This window comes from Hermetia illucens, chromosome 3 (assembly GCF_905115235.1).
Source record: "Hermetia illucens chromosome 3, iHerIll2.2.curated.20191125, whole genome shotgun sequence".
Classification (NCBI taxonomy): Eukaryota; Metazoa; Arthropoda; class Insecta; order Diptera; family Stratiomyidae; genus Hermetia; species Hermetia illucens.
Window position 1 is genome coordinate 51,087,125 of NC_051851.1, and position 26,911 is coordinate 51,114,035.

At 35.5% G+C, this 26,911-nt stretch overlaps 1 protein-coding gene across 1 annotated transcript in view; it reads left to right on the forward strand.

Annotated features, from left to right (window-relative positions):
* The first annotated feature begins 283 nt into the window (after positions 1 to 283).
* The window catches only part of LOC119651209 (zinc finger protein 1), an 80,908-nt gene continuing 54,280 nt past the window's right edge, over positions 284 to 26,911 (forward strand). The window contains exon 1 of the mRNA XM_038054658.1: positions 284 to 1,566. Coding sequence (XP_037910586.1) covers positions 1,488 to 1,566 — 79 coding nt within the window. The 5' untranslated portion in view covers positions 284 to 1,487. The remainder of the gene's footprint in view (positions 1,567 to 26,911) is intronic.

The window sequence follows — 26,911 nt, forward strand, 5'->3', positions numbered from 1 at the left end:
TGTGCTTTGTGTGTGCAAGGAGCGGTGCTTAGGGGTTACGTGTAGTAAATACACGAATCACGGCTGCCTCCCCTGACGCCGCCGAGACGGGGTGTTGTCGACGGCTCTGTGGCCTTTGGACACCATTACGGTACTTCTGCCTATGTACACACCGACGAGAGCGTAGCGTAGCGTAGTGGGCATTTACTACGCAGGGGAGGCTCTGGCGAAGGCGAGTAGGCGATAGATACATGGATAGGGATTGCCGCGTGGCGGAGCATCAGCTTGGACCAGCATCTGAGTGTCATCATCAGAGGATTGTGCACGGCAACGGTTTTCGGCTACGGCAGCAACGACGCAAACGGAGACGGGCGACGACGACGTCGACAACGTTTACGGCGGGATTTTCAAATATAATTTGCTAGTAGTAGCGACTTGAACGTCGCGGCGTCAGCACGTTTTTTAGGAGGTTTCGTTTGTTGTCTTCCGCTCTCGCGGAGCAATAAGGAAAACACAAAAGAAATATTAAAAGAAGTTTCCTCAAACACGGCAAGGAAATTTCCGAGAAGAAGAGGCAAACAAAGCACAAGTCGAAGTGAACCAAAGAAAGTGCCGCTTCCTTTATTTGTGGTTTAATTCAGAGTTTAATTTCCCTTTTTCGGATTCAAACTAAATAAACATAATCCTCCCTGACTACCTGTGGACCATTAAACGACATTTCACTTGCCCGGTCGGGAAGTTTAAATCCGCTGTGACGCAGTAAAATCAAAGTTAATCTCGCGACTTGAGATCCGCAATGTACAGTTAAAAGGTTGGGTTTGATGTGCAACGCAAATCGAACGAGCGATTCGGAGCACCTGTACCTGAGCCCGAGTGCTTTCAATCAAGGCAGCCCCCGCGGCTGGGAGACTTCGAATTAGTGCCACCAGCTGGAAATGACACAAATAGCACGTCTTGCGACCCCCATGAGCGGACCAGCCCCGCAGACGTTCGCCTAAAGATGAATCGAGCAGTTGCGGAAAGTCGGCGTCACAAACAGGTGCAACAACCAAATCCGTCTTCCCTCTAAGATATTTTCCTGCCGCCTACGTACGCTCGACACGCTTGAAGTGAGTGACGTGATTTCTTTATTAAATCGGGTTTCATCTGGAAAAAATGAATTGCACGTAACAATACGAACCAAAGGGCATACAGCGGGACTGCTAAAAGGTGATTCCCCTTTTATCGAAACAAAGCAAAAGTGCGTGCAAGGTGTATTTTGTTAAGGAAAAATGCAGCCCCCGAATATGGATGTTCCAATCTAATTCAATGAGAAACGCTAGTTTTATGCAGTAGTGATGTTCGGGAATTTCAAGCAAAAAATATTTACTAGTTTTAAAACAAAAAGTGTTTAGTGTAGTTTTATTCGTTGAAATAATTCCGGAGTGAAAATTAGGAAGCAAACGAATTTTGCTAGCCCAGAAAGAACAGGGAAAACATTCGAAAGAATACAAAGAAAATCCATTCCAATGTTGTCTTGTTTGGTGCCACCCCGTTTCGGACAAGAGGACCAAATAATGCCATCGTCAACAGCATTCTCGTTGCAATGTGAGTAAAATTTTAAAATTATTTATTGTTCGAGGAGGATTTGGCAGATTCGCAAGATTTTTAAAATATCTAGGTTCCAGGATATTAAGTGTTAACCCATTTGACTTTGCACCAAAACAGAAAATTAACTTCAGGAGTTTATGGGGAATGTGTTGGCCCAATTTTATTGGAATTTGGAGGAAAACACGATCACGGGGAAGATTCAAATTCGTGGAACTTGTATTCGCAGTTCACTAGACCATTCTATTGCTCCCAGAAAGTTTGACGTAGTAACTCCATTGTTGAAACCCTTTCGAGTTCAGGATAGAGAATTTGCACTAAATTCAAAAATTTCAAATCATTTGTGAGGCCACTTCAATGTCTATTTATTTTCAAGTGTACTATATGACTGTTATGAATATTGCGAGCGAAAGCTACTTATGCTCAAAAAACCAAGTGTTTCAGGGAAATATTCTTTTCAAAATTTGCCTGGGAGAATTTTTTTTTAATTTGTTGATAACTTTTAAATGCTACATAATAGAATAACTCCGAATCATCGACTGTGCCAAAGGCTCAGAAATTAAAAAGACAAACAGTCTGTTAAAAATGAAATTATGAGTCGACCCTCATGGCTGACTTAATTAACAAAACTACCGAAAACGTGTAATTTGTTAACAAAAAATTAATATAAAGAAATGAAGAAGAAGAAATGAAATCAATTTCACAATATTCCATGCCGTCTTCGCCACAATAGTTTATTGATCGATAAAGGTTTATTTACTTTTATTCTTTCTTCTTCTTAGTAAAACTTCCAAACTCTATGATTGAATTTTGCTGGATATTTTTTCCAAATGCTTTCCTTGAAATTTGCTCTTTATATCCCTCCCTTTCAAAAAATTCGAACTGTCATTAGTAATCAAAGATCCATATGCTAAGAGGTGGTTAACTTACTCAACTACTGAAGATTTTGTTTTGGCTGGGTTTCTCAACTGTAGGAAAAGTTAGGATTTCGTTAATATTCGAACTCAATTTTGTGTGAGTTCAGCACGAAAATAACTCTTTTGATTAAAAGGTGTTGAAATCTTGGGACATTTTCCAGAATAGAAAAATCGCTATGGACTCTGTTCTATGTCGACATGTATGTTCGATGGAACGACTCTCTTAATCGTAATGTTTCCATTTTAATCTTTATATGAATTTTTAATTATTTATTTCAACAACAAAAGTAATACAATTTGTTCTAAATTGATTATAGTAAACGTGTCCAGTATTTGGCATAATGCTATCACATTCTAAAATTTTGTAGAAGCTTATGATTCACGTGCACAAGCCTCATTAAAAAACTCAAAAATTGTCTGTATAAAAACTAAGTGACATAGCTCATATTGCACTAATTCAAGAGGTTGGTTCTGCAAAGGCGACTTCACACCCTTTCTACAAGATTTTCTTTCTTTCTATAAGATTTGGTTGAGTACAAAGTCGTTGCATATTTTTTGTATGTTTTTCAGTCACTTATTTATATAAAGGCCAAAAATCATTCAGAGAAATATTTTCGGTTTTGTTCGATAACATTCTGTCATTTTTCAAAAAGATTCATAATTCCTCGTTTGTAGGAGAATCTGTTTTTATTGTCAAAAAGGTGAATTAGTTGCTGATTTACTAGTCATACTACCTTATTCCAAGTATTTCCAAATATATAGAAGTGTACGACTGAATGTCATACAAGTATGCAGGGTAGGGCGACAGATCATATTTAAATTCCAACAATTTTTACCGGTCGCCAAAATTGTGTATGGTTTTGCGTTGTCGTGATGGAGAACAGTTCCTTTACCACTCCGGAACATCGCTGCATGACAGATACGTCCAGCCTGTCCAATTGTACTCTTTCGAATTGTTTGTTCCATTCCTTGTTAGGAGCTCAAAAAGCTCAATACCCTTCCAATCTCACCATATTGAGAGCATAACCTTCCTTTGATGAAGTTCTGGTTGCGAAGTCATTTGAGGTGAGATCAGTACGGTTTACTTTCCATGTTGTTGTAAGCAATCCACTTCACACTTCAACAGATATCATTTCTTTTAAAAAACCTCAAGTTTCAGTGACGTTAAATGAACTTCTTTTAATTCGAAATTCAAATCCAAATCAATGATATATGAATCCAAATATCTAGCTTGCTTACATATCCAATCTTCTTTAAGTAGAAATGAACACTTTTTTCACTGATCTTCTATATTTCCGCAACCTTTCGTATCGTATAACCTGAGTTTGACGTAACAAGTGCCACTATTTGGTCTTGGACCTCCTTCCTGATCGAAGATCATCTTTGATATCAATGTGATCAGCGGTCTGATCCTGTCTGGTCTTCTCTTCTCAACTCGCTAAATTTCCAAAACTGAATCATTTTTTTAGGAATAAAACTCAAATCATCAAACGATATATGACAATCATATATTGCATCTATTGCGAAAATATGCAATAATTTTTTACTCAACCTTTTATATAACAATAAAAGAAAGAAACTTAATATCTAAAGCTGGAAATTAACGAAATTACACTTAACCTACTATTACCAAGCGGCATCGAAGTATACTGTCTCCTGTAAAGCGAGCTTTTATAGGTGTTCCAACTATCCATAAGAACTTGGATGATTCATATTGCTGTGTATTACTAGTGTGCACATTCAGGTTTCCTTTAGAATAGTTGAACTTTCTCCTTCGTTAAATGCTGACTAACAAACTCTTACGTTGACTAGTCGCATCCTGAGTCATCTCATATGAACGAAATCGCTATTCCAGCAAAACCAACCAGCATCGGAGTAGCTTTGTATGGAATTATAGAAATAAAAGAGCCAATTCCTGCGAAATTTGTATCTGAGCTTTTAAAAAGAAACCTGATGAAATATACTTCGGCAGTAGAAATGGAAATAAGATCTGGTAATTTTTAAAGGCAGAAATATAACAATGAGTTTTCCTAGTTTAACTAGAGCTATTTGCCGTATTATCATTGTTCCAAAGCTAAATTAAATATTTTTAAACCACCGCAAAGGGTTTTCCTCAAGAAAACAAAAGAAATGATCAGCTTATTAATTGTATCAATAACAATGATCTTAATAACACCCAATCGGTGCTTGAATATTTGAGACAACAGATAAAAATTTATGTAAACATATTTCACTCCTTTAAGGTACTACCCTACAAAGATCATATTTTCTTGTCAGAATTTTTTTTTTAAAATCCTAATCTACCAATGAAATAATACACATCTCACTTCAATAAAATGAACTGCCAATATGCACGAAAAGTTCCAAACTATTCGACCTCACAACTGTATACAGCTTCTATCAATTGGTCAGTTGAGAATGACGAATTTAAAACGGTCATACTTATAAAAGCTTCCAAATTTGTCAAAAAAGCAAAGTCCTTCTCAAATTGGCTCTTGAGATGACGACGCAATATTCAGGATGGATAAGGGTCACCTCTCGATCTGTCTCTCTCTCTCTCTGGATTCAAATGCTTGTACATCATAGTTCTAGCTAATAAAGAAACTATCCGGAGTGACAAAAAATAAAACAAGAAGAACGTTAATAATAAGGAAGTTAATATTGCCTAGATACTATAAAGGAACCATACAGGATTATTATTCCAACATTCTCCTGAAACATTCCGATCTAGCCTGGCAAATATGCATCTTCTACCCCAAAATTTCTTCAGCAAATCTTTCCATACGTGCATTAGTGAAAGTAATCGAATGCACAGAAAAAGTTGATTTGGACGAAATCCTTAAAATTCCATGCGTCTTTCGTTTTCATAATAACCTTTTGCCTAATTCTCTTTCATCCATAGCTACTTGGTCTCTAATATTTGGGACTATTTATTTACATTCAGATGATCCAGGCGGATAATTTATTCATTTTAAAAAGAAGAAGGGACAAGAAGTGTAGTTTTGTGCAATATTTCCTTACTCGATTCCATTAGCAATGGAGAGTAAATACTGGCCATCTATATCAGTAGTACGCATGATCTTTATAATTTTATGCGTCAACAGCCGTCCCTTTGCCTCACAAGAAGTATAGATCCTGCCGATTAAGGATCAGCAGTATTTTTGGAACCATGAAAATTTATTCCATCATATATTTAGGAGAAAGCACTGCAAATACGAATGCCCTTCGATAGAAAACAACGTTGCTGTTTCAGAATCGATTTGGTATTAAATTTATCATTACCAGCTTTTCACTATCTCACTTTCTCTTTGATCAAAGTTCCCTTTGGTATTTCTATATAACCGCTCCAACTTTTTTGTATTTTCTCCCTCATTCGACCATTCATTCACGTCCAAATCTAGTCATTCCGTGTATTGAATTTGCTCGAAATCTAACTCCTTGATAATCAATGTTTCAAACCAATTTATTTGAATAAAGATTTTTTATTAGCCTGTGTGGTTCATATTTGGGCTTCATTCTTTTCTTGATTTGGTGGTTATCACAAAGAAGTGGATCTCTTGGTATGATTTCCACATTTTCCTAATTTCTTTAACCAAAACTGGCTACTTTAGCGCGATTGCTTCCTTCAGACGAATCAAAAGTTTCAATGTAGGGGAGCAGCTCATAGCAGAACGACTCCCTGCCAATCCCACCAAACACACAACAAAACCTTCCTAGCCTGGGGTTAATCACCGTTTGTGCTGGTTCATCGTGATTCGACCGCAACCGTTGTCGCTTCACGTTGTGGTAACTGATCAACTTTTCATTATCAGTCACGCTTCAAAAATGGGTCGATTTTGTTGTGATCCTACAGCCAGTCCCAGATGGAGATCCATGAGGTTTTTTGGAGTTAAATTGTGCCTCACTCAAACTTCTTTTTGAATCCGGTCTTATTCAAATAGTTCCAATACTTTTGTATAATCTTCAGCTCTTGGATATTGCTATAATTTTACCAAGTTTTCCCCTTTCACAATCACAATTACTGGATCGAAATCGACGAAACCCAAGTTCTTTTTAATTGGTTATTAAGACGCCACCTGGTTTGCGTTTTCGCTTTTATCGAAGAAACACTGTGAAATAAGATGTGTTTAGTCTTTGTTGTTTCCGATGCGATCGGGCCTATACAACGCGACATACAAATTGCTAAAGAGATCTACTGCAGAAGTAATGGATTTCTTTTTAGTACACCTAATATTTGAATGAATGAATGAAAAACTAATTTATTCAGCCTATTCGTACCTCTATAACAGGAAGTTTAGTTTTCTAAAGGGCTACAGAGTCACTTCAATAAAGAACTCTAGCGGATTGGTAGCCCTACTGCCGTTAAGATGCATCTAGTTACATGAAATCCATTGTTACACGAATGCTTTGTCGATTGGCGGTTGAAATCCTTCAAGGTCCTCTTCTTTTTTGCAAAAAGGATATTTTCTCATTTTAACTTTATTGAGTGCAAGGAAATGGGTTTCTGCTAGGACAACTACATATTTGTATATTCCATCATATGTTGATCATACCTTCTTGGATCCTTCAGTGTTTTATTTTTTTTTTTTCTATTTAGATCATGCAATGCAGCTGTGATTAACTTTACTACGACTAGACTAAAACCAAGAGAAAACTATGTTCAAAGAGCATTAAAACGGTTTTGAGAGCAATAGAAAATGATTTTATAGCGCAATCCTTTCAATTTTAGGTTACCTCTGAATGTAACAAAGTAAAAGAAATTCAAATCCAAATCGAACCTTTGCATTTGCAAATGTCCAATAGGCAGGATCATTTAAAAATCTTATATTTATCCTTATGCTGCTGTATAAGAGAAATAACTTGGAGGTGACTGTCTTAGTCACTTGAAGCCTCCAATCTTCCATCACCGCTTGCGTGGTATGTGACATGTCATCAAGGTACTCCGACTTGTGATAAATTCAAACGAAGAGGCTACATTTGCGCATGGGCCAAGTATTCATAGGCGTGTTGATTAGAAAGCAGAAATGAGATTGGATGGATCAGATATTAAGAAAGGGAGACAACTCCAATACTGTCTGCCATCCAATGGAATTCGCTATCCCAGGACAATCAACTATTTGGTCGTCTTAGAACTATGCAGCTCAGGACAGCGGACAAAAATATAAACTTCTCAAGAAGCTCTTGACGGAGTTGAAGCACATTATCGGAAACCATTGAGGAGGATACGTACTTTGCTTCACGTAGACGTCCAGCAATATTCGCTTTTATATATTTGGTTGTAATGTTTACCTTCCAATAGCAACGCACATAGTTTAAATGAATAGATTCTTCGTTAATACTCAACTCATCAATATCAGTCAGATCTATTGATCTCCAATCGAAAATTTGTTTAAAATCCCAGTCAATTGTCAAACTTGTTTGTTTTATGCAAGATCGAATTTTTATTTTCAATCCAACGGGGATTTTTGAACGGAAAACTTGATATTTTCCCAAAAAAAACTGCAGTACCTATAAAAGATGAAACTTTTCCACTGGAGAATTAGTTCTAGGAAATAGAATCCGACTAGAAAAAAAACCTGAAGAAATGTAGACAAGCTTATTAGTCGCATTCAAGGATGAATATCTCAGTAACATCCGATCGATTCCGATAGGAATCTTTCAAATTCTTTCACTGGGCAGTCCGCAATTAGAAGTCCTGTCTCAACATTTTTCTTCTTAGGTAGCACTATCTTACAACCATTCACATTTGTAAATCTTAGTTTACTCTCCTTTAATTAAAATATGTACATTCATGCTTAGCGAAGGGAAAGAAATAAAATTTAGACCTTCTTAGGAAGCATTGAAAAAGAGTGTTGACATCAACATGTCAACATTTTAGGGATCAATATAAAACAATAAATTGCTTATTGAATAAACATTGATTTGCACCTAATTTCTTTTCGCTGAAAGAGATTTTTGACAGAGTAAAAAGAAGGTTACTTGCAGCGTTTTATCCAGCATTCTCTGGGAACTTATGTGCCATTAACAGCATATGATGGTCTAAAACGCTAACTTGAAGATCAATAATTTTGAATCTAGAGTAGAATTTGGATGAAGGATGTTGTGAATTCCATTTTTCTTTGCGATTAAAGTCACAATTGGCGCAACATCAACTAAACGGAAAAAACTTCACCGAAAAGGAACAGTTAATTACAATAGATTATTAGGAATTTGTGGGATTATTTTTTTGCGAATTACAACCGTTAAAAAATAATTTCAAAATAAGATTTTGATGAAAAGTTAGAACTCCGAATTAATGACACTTTTTAATTAGTAATCTAGTAATCTAGTCCTTTTGATAAATTCGAGTTTATTAAAGAGCAAGGAAATAGTCCCAAGGAAATCTAAACCGCCAACAATTCCTTCGCATTCTCTAATTTATGCCTGCATTCAAATTTTCCAGCACGTCAGTTTATTTAAGTTGTTCAATAATATCTAATTGTCGTAGATATGGTGCACAAGGACGCGCCAAATATGCTCAACACGTTTGGTCTAGAGAACATTATTCTGTTAAGGGAGAGAACATACTGACTAATCGAGTTTCTGAATTTATCAGAAAGAAAGCTAATCAATTGTGCTGTAATTTTGTGGCGCTCTCACGACGTCCTCGTGAAAAATAAGTGCCATGTCATAGCCTTCTCAATGCGGGTACAGAGTTCGATTCTGTATTCCCCGATACTGCATATACTCACATGATTAGAAATGAAAACCATGTTAAGTTTACGGCTTCCATTTAAAAAAGGCAGCATGCACCGTTAAGACAAGACATCGCTGCCAAAATTCCTCTTGGGAAATTGGAAAGTACAATTAGATGTTTGCGCAGAACGTGCTTACAATGGCCTCGATTTTCTATTTACTGTCATGAGCGCTTTAAAATTGGTCTTCCGCGAAATTGTCCAAGAAGTTGTTGACCGCAATTTTGGACTGGCTAATTCTTTCCATTGAAGCTCGAACTTAGAGCCTTATTCCTCGTAACCCTCTAGTTGACTCATAAATCTACCACATGGCGTTCACCTTAAACATAAAATAAAACATTAAACAAACACACAGATCCCACAAATTTGCATAAACAAAGTAATTTTATAATTACTTCCAACCAAAGAGTACCAGTAATTTGAGAATTAGTTTTCTCCAAAATATTGTTCAGAAACCCCATTTTTCGCGGTTATTTTTACTGCGGTTTTATTAAAAAAAAATGAAGCAAGAGAATTTTCCACTGCTGAAAAACCAAAAATTCAAGTGATTCCTGATTAAATATATAAAACAAATATAAGTAAATAAGTTATAATGATAGAATGGAAGAGATACTTTCAAGTTTTGATTCGCTCCTATTGTGGAAGTTTAACATGGGCCGGAAGATATATTTACTGCACCGAAAATGTCTTCCTTTTTTTTTTGTAAAATATTTTCGGCAAATTGCAGATCTCCATTGCCTAAAGCTTAAGATAAGGATACTAGCAATCAATGTTCCACTTGAATTTTTGGAAATCTTATCTCTCCCCAGACCCAACCAACTCATCTCTTATCATAATTGGGCAGCATCGATTTTCTTATCAACTGAGATATCCCTAAAATATCTATTAAGGCAAATTGCATTTGATTTCCAAATAATGAAGTTTCACATTCTTTTGCTTTCACATCACCATCCAAAGACCCTCTACAACACCAATGACCTTTGAACACATATAATTAGCCTAATAGACTTTCATTATCGCAAAACCTATTGATAAGTAATTTCTGTGAAACTCTCACCCATATGTACCTGCCTATCTTCCAAAAATACATTGTCACACGTATCTTTTGTGTACCGAAGATGATTCACATCTACGTATAGAACAATATCTCGACTTCAAAACAAATATCATACACATTAACTACCGCATGACGATAAGAACAACAAAACTACCCCGGAATCTATTGTCAACACACTAAAGAATCAAACAACAATCCCAAAGTCCTTATCACACCTTTAAATCTTAAGGAAGCTGACTCAGTCAACACATCAAGCAGAAAATTCAATGTAGCCCAGCAATATCACATCTCGGTTGACACGACAAGACCAAAACAACACAAAAACCTGTAAACAAAGATTAGATAGGAATCCTGTTTGTACCTGGACCTGGGCTCGGGGCAAGAGTGAAGAAAACAAGTGGTAAGATGGTCAAAGGGCGTCAGGTACATATAAACGGTAGCGGCATCAATCCAAACAGGCAAAGGTAAACATCTAGGAAGACATCAAAACAGTTGACTCATGGCTTTTGTATGAGATCCTGAATCATGACTCAACCTATTATGGCTGAATATCAAAGGAGGAACATCTTGAAGAATATTTATGACACCGCACCCCTTTTTAGTGCATGTTATTTTTTCTTGCCCAAATTATTATTGAAATTTGAGGGTTACAATAGAGTCGCCTGTAAACAACTTCTTTATCTTCATGCACCTGAGATAATCACCATCTTTAGTTCAGGTGCTGTCGTAATAGTAGCACGTGCTATGGCTCTTGGGCGGGTAAATAGATACAATGTCACCACGTCATAGAGTAACATGCCTGTAGTGAGGTAGGTGTTGGAAACAGCCAAGAAGGTAGCGGCTAACGCCATAGTACGACACCTGTTACCATTGCCTACCTGTATGAGATGGCGGTAGAGTGAGGTTGATTTGTTGTAGGTGGAGTGAAACAGGTCTTGCGTGATGGAAGTTTTTCCGTTCGGTATTCAATGGGTATGAGAAGTATAGGTGTTTGCTTTGGTATTATAAATTCAGGGGTTGTGGTTGCTTCTTTAGAATTAAATGTTGAAAAACAGTAGGAGGTGGAGCACGTTTAATGGGAAGTAATTAGATAGTCAGGTTGTTGTTAATTATAATGGTTTCTGGGATTGGCTAACAAGAATACGTAAGAGGGAAGGGTATCTTACTGGTGGCCATCTGCTAATAGAACAAAATGTAATTTTTCATTCAGGAAAGTTTCAGTACAATCGAAATCCGCTTTACTTTGAACAATCATTTCATAATAGTTAATAAGAACAAAAATTAAAAAATAAAATTTGATAGGACGGGACGAAAGAATGTACATTTTGAAACGGGGTAAGCTGCCAATGAAGTAACAGTCTAGAAACAAGATTTGAACGTGAATTGCATATTGCACGATAAATAACGAAATCCGCCTAAATTCTCGAACTCATTTTGCCAGTCAATACTCAATTCAAAATAAAAACTATATTTTTGTTTCCGTCAAGAATTACTTTATCTACATATGTACCTACACATATGCATAATGCTTTTGGAGTATTTGGAATGTTAATTATAATTGAATCAAATTCGTGAAAATCTCATGCACCTATTTCAAAAAAAAATTTCTGAATTCGATTAAATGTTGGCATTGGTTTAATGAAACTTGACGTTTTTATTACGAATAAATATTTGATTGGTACCAGTAGGCATTTTTGAAAGACACGTGTGTATACTTTTTTGAACGAAAGAATTATATTTTTGGATACACTAGGTTGGTGGTAAGCTTACAGGTTCAAATCAAATGAACTTGAACTTACAATCGAATAGAATTTCATTTTGTAGCTTTTATCTTAGTATATCTAAATGTTAATAATGGAGCTAACATGCTCTGAGTGGATAAAGTGGGACTAACGTGGTTTCAACATTCTCCGTTGCAAGTTTATCATTTCATAAACATCTAACTTCACGCAAAAGCGTTGCTCACTATCCTTTTAAATAGCTTCTAATTTTTACTTCCTCGATATCTATCCCCTTTTAAAAAATAATTAAGTTTGACAATTCCATCGGCCAATCACTCAGTCTGACCTTTAAATTTCTGCTCATTTAGCTTTCAATTCCTTATCAGCAAACACTCACGTGTATGTGAAATTACTTCAATAAGAACGTAAACCGCAGTTTAATTAAGTTACCTTCTTAGGTTTCTGAAACCGCAATACAATAACATGTTCATAAATTAATGAAAACCCCAAATCAGAAATAAAAGGTCACTCAAAAACGGCCTGGATGATAAAAATAATGATATTAATGCCAAGATTTGTAGAAAATGAGAATATTTTCTATACAAAGGTGCCCTCATTTGATTTCATTCAAATATATCAAAAATACATTTGCTTCCTTCATTTATAATAATAACATTTCATGATTTTTTTGTAGTTAACCAATGTCTTCGTAAACATCAATAGATACTCAGAAATATTGGTCATCCTCAGAATTATAGTTTCTTAGCAATTTTAAAAAATAATCCTAAATCATTTCCGGATTATTGAATAGTAATCATAGCATCATATCATCACAAAAGATTTGGCAAAATTTTGTAGCTTTTAGGATTTCCAATTTCCTAATAAAATACGGTATTGCATGGTTCAATTTCTTGCTAATCAGTCAATTGTTTTTAGAAGCTGACAGATGTGCATATGCCGTGAACTAATAGGTTAATCTTTCCTTCTATTCCAAATGAACATTCTGGCAATCGATTAGGAAAACAACTAAAAATTGAACGTCCTGAACTATAAAGAAAACTCCCATTATTAAACAGAACTAAGAATATTTATCAAAATCCCCCAAAAAAATATTGAAAATAACCGTTAGTGCTTCAACTCGAAGTAAATTAAATGGTTATAAAAGGTATAAAGAATGATCTACTCTTTGCAATATTTCGCGTGGTTTTTTACGATACCCTGGGGTTTTTAAACTCAGGTTTAAAAAACTACGTTGACTCTCTCAGTGTACTAATGAACATATTTATTTGATGTTGAGTTCAAAATCATCACTGCCTCCTGATTAGACAACAAATCAATAAAAAATTCAACCTCCAAAATTTGCCAAATTTGTTTGTTCGTCTTTCAACTATTTTTTAAATACTTCGATGGAAATAAAATTGTTATGCAGTGGAATCAGAATCAGCTGCTAGAATAGTAGCACATGATCGCAGCCCTAATTGTATAGCTGGTAAAACCTTGTTAGATGAACTAGTGGCCTTTCTCCGTATAAAAAATGAACTGCTCGGCGTTATATGTTTTACAATGTAAGACACGTTGTTGAATTTATGGGCAGGTCATTTATATTCAACATGTTTATAGAAGCTCTTTTTTTGTTGTTTTGGCAGAGCTAAAGCGAAGCCAAATGATGAATCATTGAGAAGCAGGTATTAATAACAATGATCGTTAAAAGATGCACGTTTTTCATAAATGAACTGATTAAACGTAAATTAACAAACCTACCCTGAAAATTCCTTTCTTGTATGTGGGTGATTACGATCTTACTGAATTAAAATAGAGAAAAGACCCTGGTTATTTGAGTTGTTTTCGGAATGCCCCCGGAAGAAGTATGTCTCCCGTTCACTCCTTTGAGGATTATAGAGCATCCAAACTCTCTCTTTGTTGTTATTGTCTTTTTTTGGCATTTTCATTGAGATCCTGCTTGAATTTCATTATAACATCTGATTTTATGCAAGTAATAAGGTCATAAGAGACGGGCACAATTATCCATAACGATTGGGATTCGGACCCTAGGCAAAGAAATTGAGTGACTGGCGATGTAGCACTTCAACTCAAGGAAAAAATTCTGTTATAAGTCATTTCTGACTTACACTATTTCATTAATACATGATCTTCATTGACGATTTAGTACCCCAAATAGAACCTTAACCTTCACTATCGTCCTCTGTCATTCATGAAGCTTGGAGTTATAGTCTTGGTGCCAACATCAAAGCAGTCATTCCAACACTTCCCCGACGAAGGATGCTTCCCCTATATTGTATGTCGTAATACCTTACGAGATATCATACCGCTATGATTGGACCGCTGGGACTTTTTTAATTTAATGCTCATGCAGACAGACGGGTAGGCGTACGACTCACTATTGTTTTGTATTCTCTATTCCGTGAATTTTCGTTGTGAATCTCGACATTCAACGCAGGATTTTTCATTCAAACATGTGCAATGCTTTTTGAGAAGTTTGCGTCAGAGTCCAACTTAAAGAAAGAGACCCAGAGTAGCGAGTTCCCTAGAAGGTTCAGTATATTTCTCCAGTGGCTCACCAATTTCAGGGATATTAACGTCTGTTAACGCCTTGATAGCAGCTTGAGTGTCGGTCAAAATAGATATGTTACACTTGGAACTCGGGATCACTTTTCAAGCGCCAATAAGTTTCCCATATCGCTACCCCTCCCTGGAAGATACTCGGAAAGTTTGGACGTGTTTCTGAAAAAATTCCCGATCCAACCCCGCAGCTCGTTTTTGACTGGCCAATGTTATAATTTTGCAGCACGTCGTTTTTCCGTTCCGCTATGATTGGGAAGATCGCAGTACAGTTTCGTTTGAAACCCAGTTTCCGCGTAGTGTCCAAAGTTAAATTGGTAACTGATCCAAAATGTTACTAAGGCCTTTAACTGACCTGCATTGATGGGAATGATGCTCGTTGAAAATGGACTATTTTCCGCCAAGTCCGCCAGTCTTTAAAAATCGATACTTAGGCTTCAGTTTCATAATTTCGAATCGGCACCGAAAATTGATGCAACTGCGGCCTCTTGTCCGATTTTATGGGGGCGTATTTCTGTGGCGCCAAATCGCCTTGAAAACCGGGTTTTTTCTTGCTTTTGGTTGATATCCAAAATTGCAGGGGCAATTTTACATTCGGCATGGAGGTAAGATTTCTTTTCCAATCCATCGGTAGCACGGCAAAGGTATCAGTTAGATCTAGAATCATTGTAATAAATGTCAGGCGGGTGATTGGCACATATTTTCTCTTGATGGATGTCTCCTTTTTCTTACTTTAGTGATGAAATGAGACCCAGAAGTAAGAGTTTGACCCAAATGTCTGTCGAGTGTTGCATATAGAAAATTCTGCGCAGAATGCCACGCTGACATCTCTTGTTTTTTTAGAAGAAAAAAAAGATAAAAAGTTCTGTTGTTCATGCTAATTATATGAAATTAATTCAATTTGCCGAGCAATAGAATAATCAATATCGACAAAATTATCTTATCTTCTTGAAAATGCAAATCTTAAACAAAATTAGCTATTAGCAAATTTTATAGCCTGAGTTTGAATGATCATTTCAGCTCAAAAAATCAGGTGTCTTCAGTAAAGTTCATGGCCGATCGTAACCAAAATCAAGTTTCCTTTGTCTGCCCTATTTATTTAATGTGGCTTATTTAGAAAAATATAATTCTTCCGAAAAATTAACGTCACTTTCAAATTGTGCTGGATCCTGAAGAAAAATTGACAAAAAATTTATTTTAACAATTGGCACTGTGTTCACAGCATATAAAGTCCCTTGGAGATAACATAAGTATTTGACGTTACAATTACGGATATTTACGGAATATACAAATGATAGCATTCCCGTAAGCTTAGGTAGAAATTTTTGACATAATGATCCTCTACAGAATCGGCAAACAGACAGGGGTATTCAGGGGCAGCTTGATTGGACATTGCGCAATTGGATGATTATCAAAGGCGCAGATTCCGATCACATCTCTTCCTTCGTAGCTTTACAGCCCGTTTCCATTCACAAATCCATTACTTCCAACCCTCTCGGTTCAATGATATTGCCCATCATTTTACACCTACAATAACAAGCGCTGTCAGCGTCTACTGAGTCCTCCCATCGTTTTATCGGCTTCCTAACCGGTATGAAGCCATTATCTTTCGTTGAACCTGGCCCGCCCACTGGAGCTCTTGCAATTTGACCATCTTAAAGACTTTCTGGTCGCCATATATACCGTTAAAATTTCTTATTGTACCTGATTCGCCATTCGTCACCCTCTCGACAAGTTCCAAGAATTTCTCTTAACAACTTCCTTCCAAAAGCATTTAGCAATTTTTCAGACGTCTGAATCAAAACCTAAGTTTTGCATCTGTGACATAACACGGGTCTGATAAATATTTGTAGGCATGAAGTTTCGTCTTCATTTGAATGTATTTCAGCTTTATGATAGGGAGGACCAAATCATATGATCTGCTTGCAAGCTCTACTTTACTTTTCCTTTCTTGTGCTTTGTATGCGCCCTTCGAAGACTTTCTACCAAAATGTGTAAAGTTATCTATAGTCTCCAAATTGTATTCAGTAATTGTCATATTGTGTTTAGCTGTCACCTGTTTGGAAGTTTGAGCCATGGTCCTAATTTCACAAAGAGATCGTTTTTACGGAGGAAGGAGCGCGTTAAGATGTCGATGTCATCGGCGTACGCTACCTTTGGTATTAAACAGGAATTTTTTTAATTGCGTGCTCCAGTGACAAGTTGAAGATCATTGTTCATGGTCATACATTAAAGAGAGGCGATAACTGCATTACAGACTATGCCATACAGTAGAATCCACTCTCCCAAGATGGCCGACGAATGTTCGCCCCAAGGGCACTTGGCGCACAACAGTAGAGGACGAATGCGAGCGTCTCGGGAAGTCGTGAGGGGAGCTGAAGCGCATTTCAGATAACCGCAAGCGATAACGCTTAGGTGTGGTTGACGCGCTATACCCCACCAAGGGGTGAAAGGCAACCATATATTATTTGAAACCGTTCCGTGTTAAAAGTGGATCATTAGTGTTAAAAATGGATCCATGCCAAACTGGAGAATAACTTCCTGCTGTATAGCACGTTGCGATCGACCCTCCTGTATGTTCGTTTGGAAGTCGAAAAGCACTTCTCAATCACTCATTTCGCGAAGGAGGACTGATCTATTGTTGAACGCCCACCTCTGTTGTCTCCCTGATACTCTTTGAGTTTACTTACTAGCTGGAAGACCGATTTATTCTAATAAAGTTCTTTCAAACTACAATGTTTGCACGAAAACCTGATTTCATATAGCACTGTAAAGCAATTTGATGTTACACTTCAGCAAATTCCAACCTGATAGCTTTCACAGCAATAAATTAAAGGTAACATTGCACTTTTCATACATGTAACTTCAACAAGTTGTAAATTTCAATAACATTGAATATAATTACAAATAAATACAACAGTTGACAGCTATTTGTTTGTTTGTTTAATTTGTTTTAAATTCCAATTTGTGTTGACTTTTCCGTTTTCCAGCAGCTGCAACCATCCAATTGTACTATCGTGTTCACTTGATATCGTCGTCGCACTATCGTAAAATATCGTAAATAAAAACATTATACTTTTGTTTATACATTTCGCTGGTCGTTTTTTACATACACAGTACGTATATGTGCGCCCATTATGCGAATTTCATAAAAGGCAAAATTTAACAAATATTGAAATATTACAGCTTAATATGAAATTTTAATACACATAGCGACATCTCTACACAAGTAGGATAAATTAATTTCACCAATCTTGACTGGGTCTCGTATCTGTATCTTTATATAACACAGTATTAAAGATACTTGCTATTCATGTGTTCAGTAGGGGAGAGCACGGAGTTTGGTTAACACACATATTGTCCCTCTTGATATACACATATTAAACACTGATAGATTCTCTGCGAATGATAAAAGCACAATTGACGGAGGCCCAGTGTCGGGGTATCCATCCATACGTTCACATTTTTTGTTCTCATCTACGTGTAGGATGATATTGCCACGGAAAAACACACAGGATAAAAACAAAATTAATATATGATTGCCCCGTTTCACAGAAGAATCGTATCCATTCTATATGTCACATATACAGAATATAACACGGGGAGCCCATCATATGTATGAAATGTGTGTAACGAAAAAACAGCCCCAATGCACACATGTTGCGCAGGTTGAAAATTATATCGAACACAGAATGAACAGAGAACAAGAGGAATAGTCTCTTGGATATCACGTCAACGGTATATCTGTATTGGAGGTTGTACGATGTGGAAAAAGTGCGTTTTCTGCGTGAATTTTCACCGAATTTCCCGTGACCTTTGAGTCTGTGAGCTTGAGTTCAAATGTCTGCATGTGGGTGGATGCGTAAAGACATGGTGGAATCTTATTAAAGATACACGTAAGTAGGTAGGCAATATATGACAGCGGAGAACTGTAGTACATATACAGTATGATTATGTTCTAAGCATCTACCCCAATTGTCCTAACCTTGCTCATCAGCGTCGTTATATAGGAGTCATCATCATAGCAATAATCAGCATCGTTGTGCATAGATACATCTATACATATAGCTGGAATATGTAGTTTTATCTATACATTTCACTATGTTTGGATGCTGAGTCAGATTTCGCTGGCGTCTTTTGATTTTTACACCTTTCCACGTAAATAATTTCAAATGTGTCGTGGGGATTTCCTAGGAGTGAATGACGTAATTTTGAGTGGTGAGATGTTCTCTAAAAACTATCAAATGGATCACCCATTATTTTAGTTGTGTTTCATTTTTTATTGCAATTTTCCAGCTTTTCAAGAAAATATGATGCTAACAAATGGATGATGGATAGTTAGTATTTGTTATAATATTTATATACTGACAAAAACTACATCCCATAAAAACTGCTAGTTGTTAATCTAAAATAATTTTTTCAAAATGAGACTAAGCATCTTGACGGCACTTTCAAATTCTAAAGCATTTCTGATTGCTGCTGAATGATTTACGTTCATTCTGTCGCTTCGTCCGATTGCACTTCCAAATTTCTGATTGTCCAGTAAAAAATTAAATCTGTTTTTTTTTTGTTTCATTACCACCAGGGTTTCATAGATCAATTGTGCTTTGAAGACCAGCACGTGCTAAGCAAGATTAGAAAGTACGCCAAAAGTGCCTTTATTTCTTTCTTTATTATCGCAGATTTCTAGGGTCATTAGTCGGTTGGAAGCAAACTCTCTTATTAGCGCGTTTAACAATGTCATCAATGAAGCTATGTATATAAAATAAATATTTAGCACTGCAATCGTTTTTACATAAAATATAGATGACTTGTAATATTTTCTATCTTGGTGCGAATGTTACCCCCGTGTGAATCTTTTGCAAATTCTCTACTCAGTGTTATTTCATTAGAGTTCCAGTCAGAAAGAAGTATCTCATAATCGACTGTACCATATGTATCACTTTGAATGTTCTTTTTATCAGTTCGTTCCTACATTTGGATATCTGATTCAAAACAATCTTCTTAGTTCCCCTTTCGACTGAAACCTGTTTTTATTAATTACCGTAAACGAAATAATTACAAATAAATAAGCATAAAATATAAAAGGTATCTTTTGAACCACTCATCGTACAAAAAGACAACATTGTTTGGGCGGTACTTTTAAATTCCTCGTCGCTAGATTTCTCGGCAACATTTCTCAAAATAATAGTGGATATGGTGCAACTGAGTCTATCAAGTTTCTTATTCCTCTATGGCGCATCTCGATCTTGTTCCTTGGCCCCCCAAAACTTCTTCGCTAATATCTTTCAACAAATTCCATCCAACCGCTAATCTGTTATGCTTGGAACTGAATCTACTAAATTAATCAGCTAGCGGTCACTTATTACACCTTCAATAAGACCTTTCTGGCTAGGCGCGTCAACTTGCACCCGCTAGGACCCTTTCGCTGAAGTTCACTGCAATAAATACCAATAAATCCGCCCTGGGCACTTTTTCAAAATTTTCGCCAAACGTTTTTCTAACATAAAACAGGAAAAAACTATGGTGCTAGCAACCTTTATTTAAGGCTCAAGTGTTGACATTTCATACCCCAAATGAAACAAGCAACCTTTTCATGACCTGGAAATTGGTCACGAACAAAATCACACACGGTATAAGAAGCCACTCAAATAGCCGAATAATCAATTCAATACCACCTTAAACTAAATAGTGAATATATCCTAGTAAATGGGAATGTGCATATCGCTAATTCATGGAGTTAAAAACAGAATTTAATCTTGGCGTTACCAATGACGCTATAGATACTTTCTGCTCAACACTTCAAAAAAACTCAAAGAAACAAACAATATTATGATCTGTTAGCCATGCCTATCTAGTTACTGTCCTTTACAATTGCCACCCTATTTGCAAAATAATCTAATCCTTCAATATGATCCATCCCAGTCGTCATAGGTGTCTGCGTTTGGCTTGTGTTTATGCTTGCTGCTATAAGCTTATCATTTGCAAAGCGTTAAGCGTGATGATAGTGAAGCTGAATCAAAGTGTAACTGTGTGAATGCCCTATACTTAACTAAGGAGTGAACAGGAAACATACTTCAATGTGTAATGATCATCATGGTCTTAGTCTTTTTCTTGCTTATTTTTAATGCGGCTTCTTCGCCGCGGAACCACCCTCGACCAGCATATTTATGTCATGGTTTGCACATCAATGTTCCGCTTAAATTTACTGACATCCTTCGGATATTGAATTTGCTGCCGAAACATTGGAATCTGATCTGCGGCCTTGAACATTTTTTCTAACAACTATATCTCTATTAAAGGTTATGGATTCTATAAACCTTTCCTTCATATGAGTGGAACTTGTTGAAAATTGGGTTCATTCACTGTTGTATAAATCCTTATACCTTTGTCAAACCATATTGGAATATTGGTAGATTTCAGGGCTTTTTCTCGAAAAATTTGGTTGAAATTCAAAAGGAAGATGAGGTATACTATTCCGGTGCTATTTCAAGGAATAGATCAATCGGCAGGATTGCTATGTCCTCAGTAAATGTTCTTAGGTATAGCTGCTATCCACACCATGAAATACCAGAATACTATCTTAGATATGTTCAAAAGGTGTCCCATTCTCAACTCACTAATCTGGGAAAGCGCCTCCACGGCTAGTAGTAGTGCGGTTTTTGAGATATGAAATAGTCAGATCAGGTCAGAGGGAATAGCGTTAATGTTACAATTCATACTTTAATTCACTAATTTGTGCGATCGTTTTTTGAGCTTGATGAAAAATGATTTTTTTTCTTTTGAAACTCGAGTATTTTCTACGAATTTTTGTATCTAACAAGTCCAAACGGCAATCTCAGTTTATTGTTTTGCCAGTTTGGAAATAATTCACTAAACAAATTCCTTTTGTATTTTGAAAAACCAGTATTAATATTTTTTTGGCCGAAATATCGCCTAAACTAGATTTGGAGCTGAAATGCCGAACTCACCGGATTCATCGGCCTCTTATTTCAACTTCGCGGAATTCTGTTTTTTTTATAATTTTCATTATAAAATACCTTATAAAAATCCTGTTCTTTTTTCTAAATTTAATTTTCCTATTTATTAAAAAATAACAATTAAGAAACCTACAAAATAAAAAGGAAAATAATCAAAAAACAATAAATAAGGAAGAAGCTTACAAAATTAAAATAAAAACAGCTCCCTGCTTTTATGTATTTGAAATGAAAAATCCTCGTGGATTTGTTTACCGAACTTCTTTCCTGTAATATATACATATGTATAAAATTCTGATATTTCAAAACATTAAAAGTGACAGAATAAACAAAACAGTCATTTACTATTCTCCTCCTCTAAAAAATAAATGGATTCTCATTCTTAAATTTTCAAAATAAATGGTTTGTCCTACGCAAATAATTTTCACGAATATGTAATAGTTATAGTTAGATCAACAGGTATCTTCAGCAGCTAAATTATATGGGGCTACATTGTAAAAAAAAACTGGAAAACCCGCGTTCAACTTATGTCGCCTCACTCTTAATATCTCTCTTATGCTTCCTCTCTTAATTTCTCTTCACATGGAAATCTTCAACCATAATAGTATTTTTCCTGAGCTATATTTTAATTCAATAATATAACATGAAATCATTAAAAAAACATTCTGGCAAATACATATCTCGCGCGATTTATATTATTTTAGTTTGTGAAAAAATTGATTGTATTCAGTTGACAATGACGTCAAAAAATTGTTCACATTTTATAAAAAATCTTTTTTTTTTTTAAATTAGATCGTTCCTGAGTAGTAGTATGTGTGATTTTTATTGCTAGTATAACTGATTTAGTTCGGATAAGATGATTAAAATAGTCATACTAAAACACGTGCCCCATAATCTCTGCAAAAACCAACACAAGAAACGTCTATTTCTGCAATGAAGAAGTCATTTGCATGGAAAAAATCAATGGGGATTGCCCATTGAACACATTTTCTTTTCATGCGTCCCTTAGAAAACAAATTAATTATTTTAATAAATTTATGTAAGAAAATCTTTGAAACATATCCAGATTCCGTTCTCAGACAAAGGTGGGCATTTCGCGATAAATAATTGGTTCCGACACTTCGTAATACACATAGGCAGAAAATGAGATGCGAAACCAAAACCCAAATAAACAAATTCTTCGGGAAACAAACAATTTAAAATGATCTTTTTTTTATCCCGTTTTCATTTTCTGTTTTTGTTTTTCATCTCTCTGACGTGATCTTGAGATCAGCAGTCAGAAAAATGTTGATCCCATTGGAATTTTTATCTTTGCACACCTTGGCTGGTGCGTGATAAAATGTGTTGGATATACAATGGCCTTTATCGCATTATATCCCCACCGTTGACTACTTGAGCTAAAGCACAAAATTGAAGATTGATAGAGACTCACAGGAATTTCGAAATTTCACAAATATAATTTATTTTATTATAAACAAACCAGGACGTTTTAATTTCTTTAAGTTTTTTCTTTCGTTCGTTTGAAATAAATTGATCGAAGTCCTCTCAAATCTGATGCTATAAGGTGGAAAAAAGATTGGAATTTTCGTGCAGAGGTGCTGAGGTGAAAAGAATAAAATGCTGGGAAAAATTAAATATGACTATGAAAATTGGAAACGAGAAACTGAACATCGGTGAGGGGATGACGTCGTACGAGACAAACACATATACATGTAATTTTGAAATTTATGACATATGTTGTTTTATAAATGCGATGAAAGCTTTTTTCTGCGTTTCTAGTGGATTTGAAAAATGACCTGGTAATGCATTTTTTTACTAAAAATGATGGAAGGTGAATTTTTGAAAAGGAATATTCAATTCATTTATGAAGAATTCATAATTTTTCATTTTCACTTCGCAGTTGTACATTGGTGGTGAACAATAAAAAAGATGAAAATGATAAATCATTTTTTGACCAAATCTTGATTAAAATTCTGGTTCGAGGTATTTTCGGACATTAGAAGTGCTATTTTTAATTATTCTTGAATTTAAACGCAGTTACAGAATCTACGGAAATATCCGTTCTCTTTCTTACTCGAGGGGTCAAAATAGCTCCAGTCATTTATTCCCTATTCGCTATAAACACGTTTCCAAAGTTATAACCAAACACTCTAGTCTCGTTTCTGTTACTACTTTGCATATCTACTATTGCTACTTTAGTTGAATTTTAGATTGTGAAGAATTCATTCGTTCTATTTTCACCCCTATAAATCAATAGAATGTTAACCAAAAATAGCTGATCAAAATACCAATCTTTCCATTCCAAACTTTTCTTCATCAAATTCACAAAGACAATATAATATAAATGAGATGTTTTGCACAAAAAGATTGGATTATATGGTTTTTCATGTGATAATCTCAAACTCTTTAACTTAATATTATAAAAATATTCAGATGAAGATCATTCATAGATTGATCAGTACGTGCCTCAAGAAAAAACAACGAAAAATAATGTCAGTCCAAAAAAATGACCCAAATTTGAAGCATGGTTACAATTATCACCACATATTTAAGGCAATGAGATTTATTTGGAATAGTTAGTTATAATTCACAAATCTGTAAATTCAACCGTTAAATCTTCACAGATACTCTTCGGTTAGAAAATATAGCATAATCTACTTAAGTGATTTTGAAATTATAAAAATTTATTATATTTCCAAAATAGTAAGACAACGTTTCCCAACTGCCTCCATAAATATATGAAACTATTAATGAATACTCTTCCAAGATTTTCACAGCTTGTTAACCACGACAAAATCATGTGTCCTCCTCTACTTCACATTCTTTCATCTGCTGTTGCTCTACTTCTTCCTTCTTCCGCTGAAATGAACTGAGATGTGCGTGATTATTTATCAACGACAAATTACATTTTTATTTATTATAGAAGAGACGTTTGTGTCTCGTGGTCATTTTTAACTATGCCAACGAAAATTGGTAATTTCTTATTTATGTAGACTTCCATATGAAAGTATGTTGTCGATCGTTGTCAAGATAAAAAAGTGTTTTCATGGCGCCCATGTAGCCATTGATTCGTTGTCGCCTATAGTTAAGGTTTTTAATGGCTGAGAAATATTGCCGTCCACTAAAACTCCACAAAACCATCTTTCAACACTGAATATCATGTGAATTGTTGCTGATATTGTGGAATTTTCTTTTCGAATTCTCTGTAATGAATAGTATATAGTCCTTTCATCAAGTTAATATATTATTCAAAGATTAAGCTTTGGACTTTTACGCATTAGTTAGCAGATTCAGTTTGATTATGCACGTTTATCTTTTCTCATGCGCGAAATCCATTTTCAGGTTGTGATAAAAGATAGATGGTTTCTTTGTTACCGAATAGAACGATAAAAATGTTGTCTTCTTTTTTTTTTTTGAAAACTGAAATACTCAAATTTTCATTCAGGAGAAAATGATCTCAAAATGAAAAATAGAACATTGAGATTATTTTTAAGTTCGAAGGTCTTCGAATTACTGACCTAATCCCTATAACTGCAACATCTTAAAAACATAAATCGCTTCTTTAACGAACACTTTTATGACCAAAACTATAATCCTCTGAAATGAAAACATGATTTTAAATATACAAAAATATATAAAACATTATGGATTCAAATACATGTCTCCTGTTCATACTTTTGTGGAGCATAGAGCATCCACACACTAATTTTTTCGTATTGTAATTTTTGTTTATGTTATTTGATTCTCATTGAAACAAGTGATAAGCCTAGAGCAGCGGGGTAACACAAAGAAGAACGCAAACACACATGACGAAGTGGAATTCGAACCGAAGAGCTGAGATCTGGAAGTGGTGGAAAGTCACACCAATTCGACACTCACACTGTCATGAATTTAATTAGGTTGTAGTTATACTATTACAAGAAGTACGTTAAAAATTAACTGAAACTTTTAAAAGCTCGTTCCCACTATGTTCGAGAAGATCATCATTGATAACTTCTGATTATGCAGCTTTCCCCGGGGTAGCTACTTCTAATCACATTTATTAAACTCCTTCAAATAGCCAAAAACAAAAAGGATTGATTAAGATAGATTAAAGAATGCCAAAGAACGCACTTTAATATAAAAATCAGCAATTAAACACATCTAACTCCACACGATTTTTGTTTGTTTTTTTTTGGAAATCAGAGTTAGTCCTCGTTTCAAGACTTCATACTAATTAGGAAAATACACTTATGTAAATTTTTCCCCAGCATTATGCAAACCTGCTAAACTATGAGGATTTCGACCAGAACCTCAAGTCGAAATTATAGAGAAACTTCCTTGAATATCCTGAGCTTAGTTAAATCTCAGATTTCCATAACCAGATTCCATAGTTTTGCACAAGCCCGAATATTAATACTTACTCTATGTTTTATGCAAAATCAAGTACCTACAATAAATTAGTAAACTGAACGTAATCGCATGCCATTTTTAAAGTTTTGCGTTAAAAAACATTAAAATTTATCTGTCTGTCGGTCTCTCTGTCTGTCTATTTTTCTATCATACGTACTCTTCTCAGACCTAGTTACAACTATCGACATTAAATTTGTAAAATGTGTGAATTACATTTTTCACATATGCATGCGAATTTTTCTTGCACAAATTTAAAGGTGTTGGGTACCAAATGAAAGATCTTGATCAGCACTTTCCAAAGCATTTATATTTTTGACATCTGGGAAGGGGAGGAGAATGGGGGTTGGAAAATGGTTATAAATTTTAAAGGGCCATTCTTAAATACAGCCCAACCGAAAGCAATCCATATTTAGCATAATACTGACAAATTTGGTAAAAATCCTTCTATTATTAACAAAATTACAGTAGGTCAAATATGTTCATTCCATACGAAATAACAGCACCTTAAGAGAGAAAATGCCAGTTTCACATTGAGGTTGTCGGACATGCTCAATACATGTGCTCTATGAACTCCATTCACATATTCATACGCAAAAAATTGACAAAACCTTTCATATCTGAAGTGCCAAGCTTCCGGGTTCCGAGTTGTTACTTTTAAGGTACGATCGGATCGGCGCGACGTAGCCATAAACTGCGCTGTCAAATTATCTTTAAATAAATTTGGAGGCAGTAATACACACTTGGGCGACGCTGAGCGACCCGACGCGACCAAGTTGCCTGGCAGTGAATATTTTGCAGCGTCATGTATTTTCCACATAGTGGGCTTAGTGAACTACTACGATTTTGTCAGTTTTGGTTTGTATTCACCTGTTAAAATATCAAAACATGGAATTATTTGCCGCCTTATTCAAATAAAGGCACGGCTACGAAGCAACGCGCTACACTGCCTGTCAAAATATCTTTATAT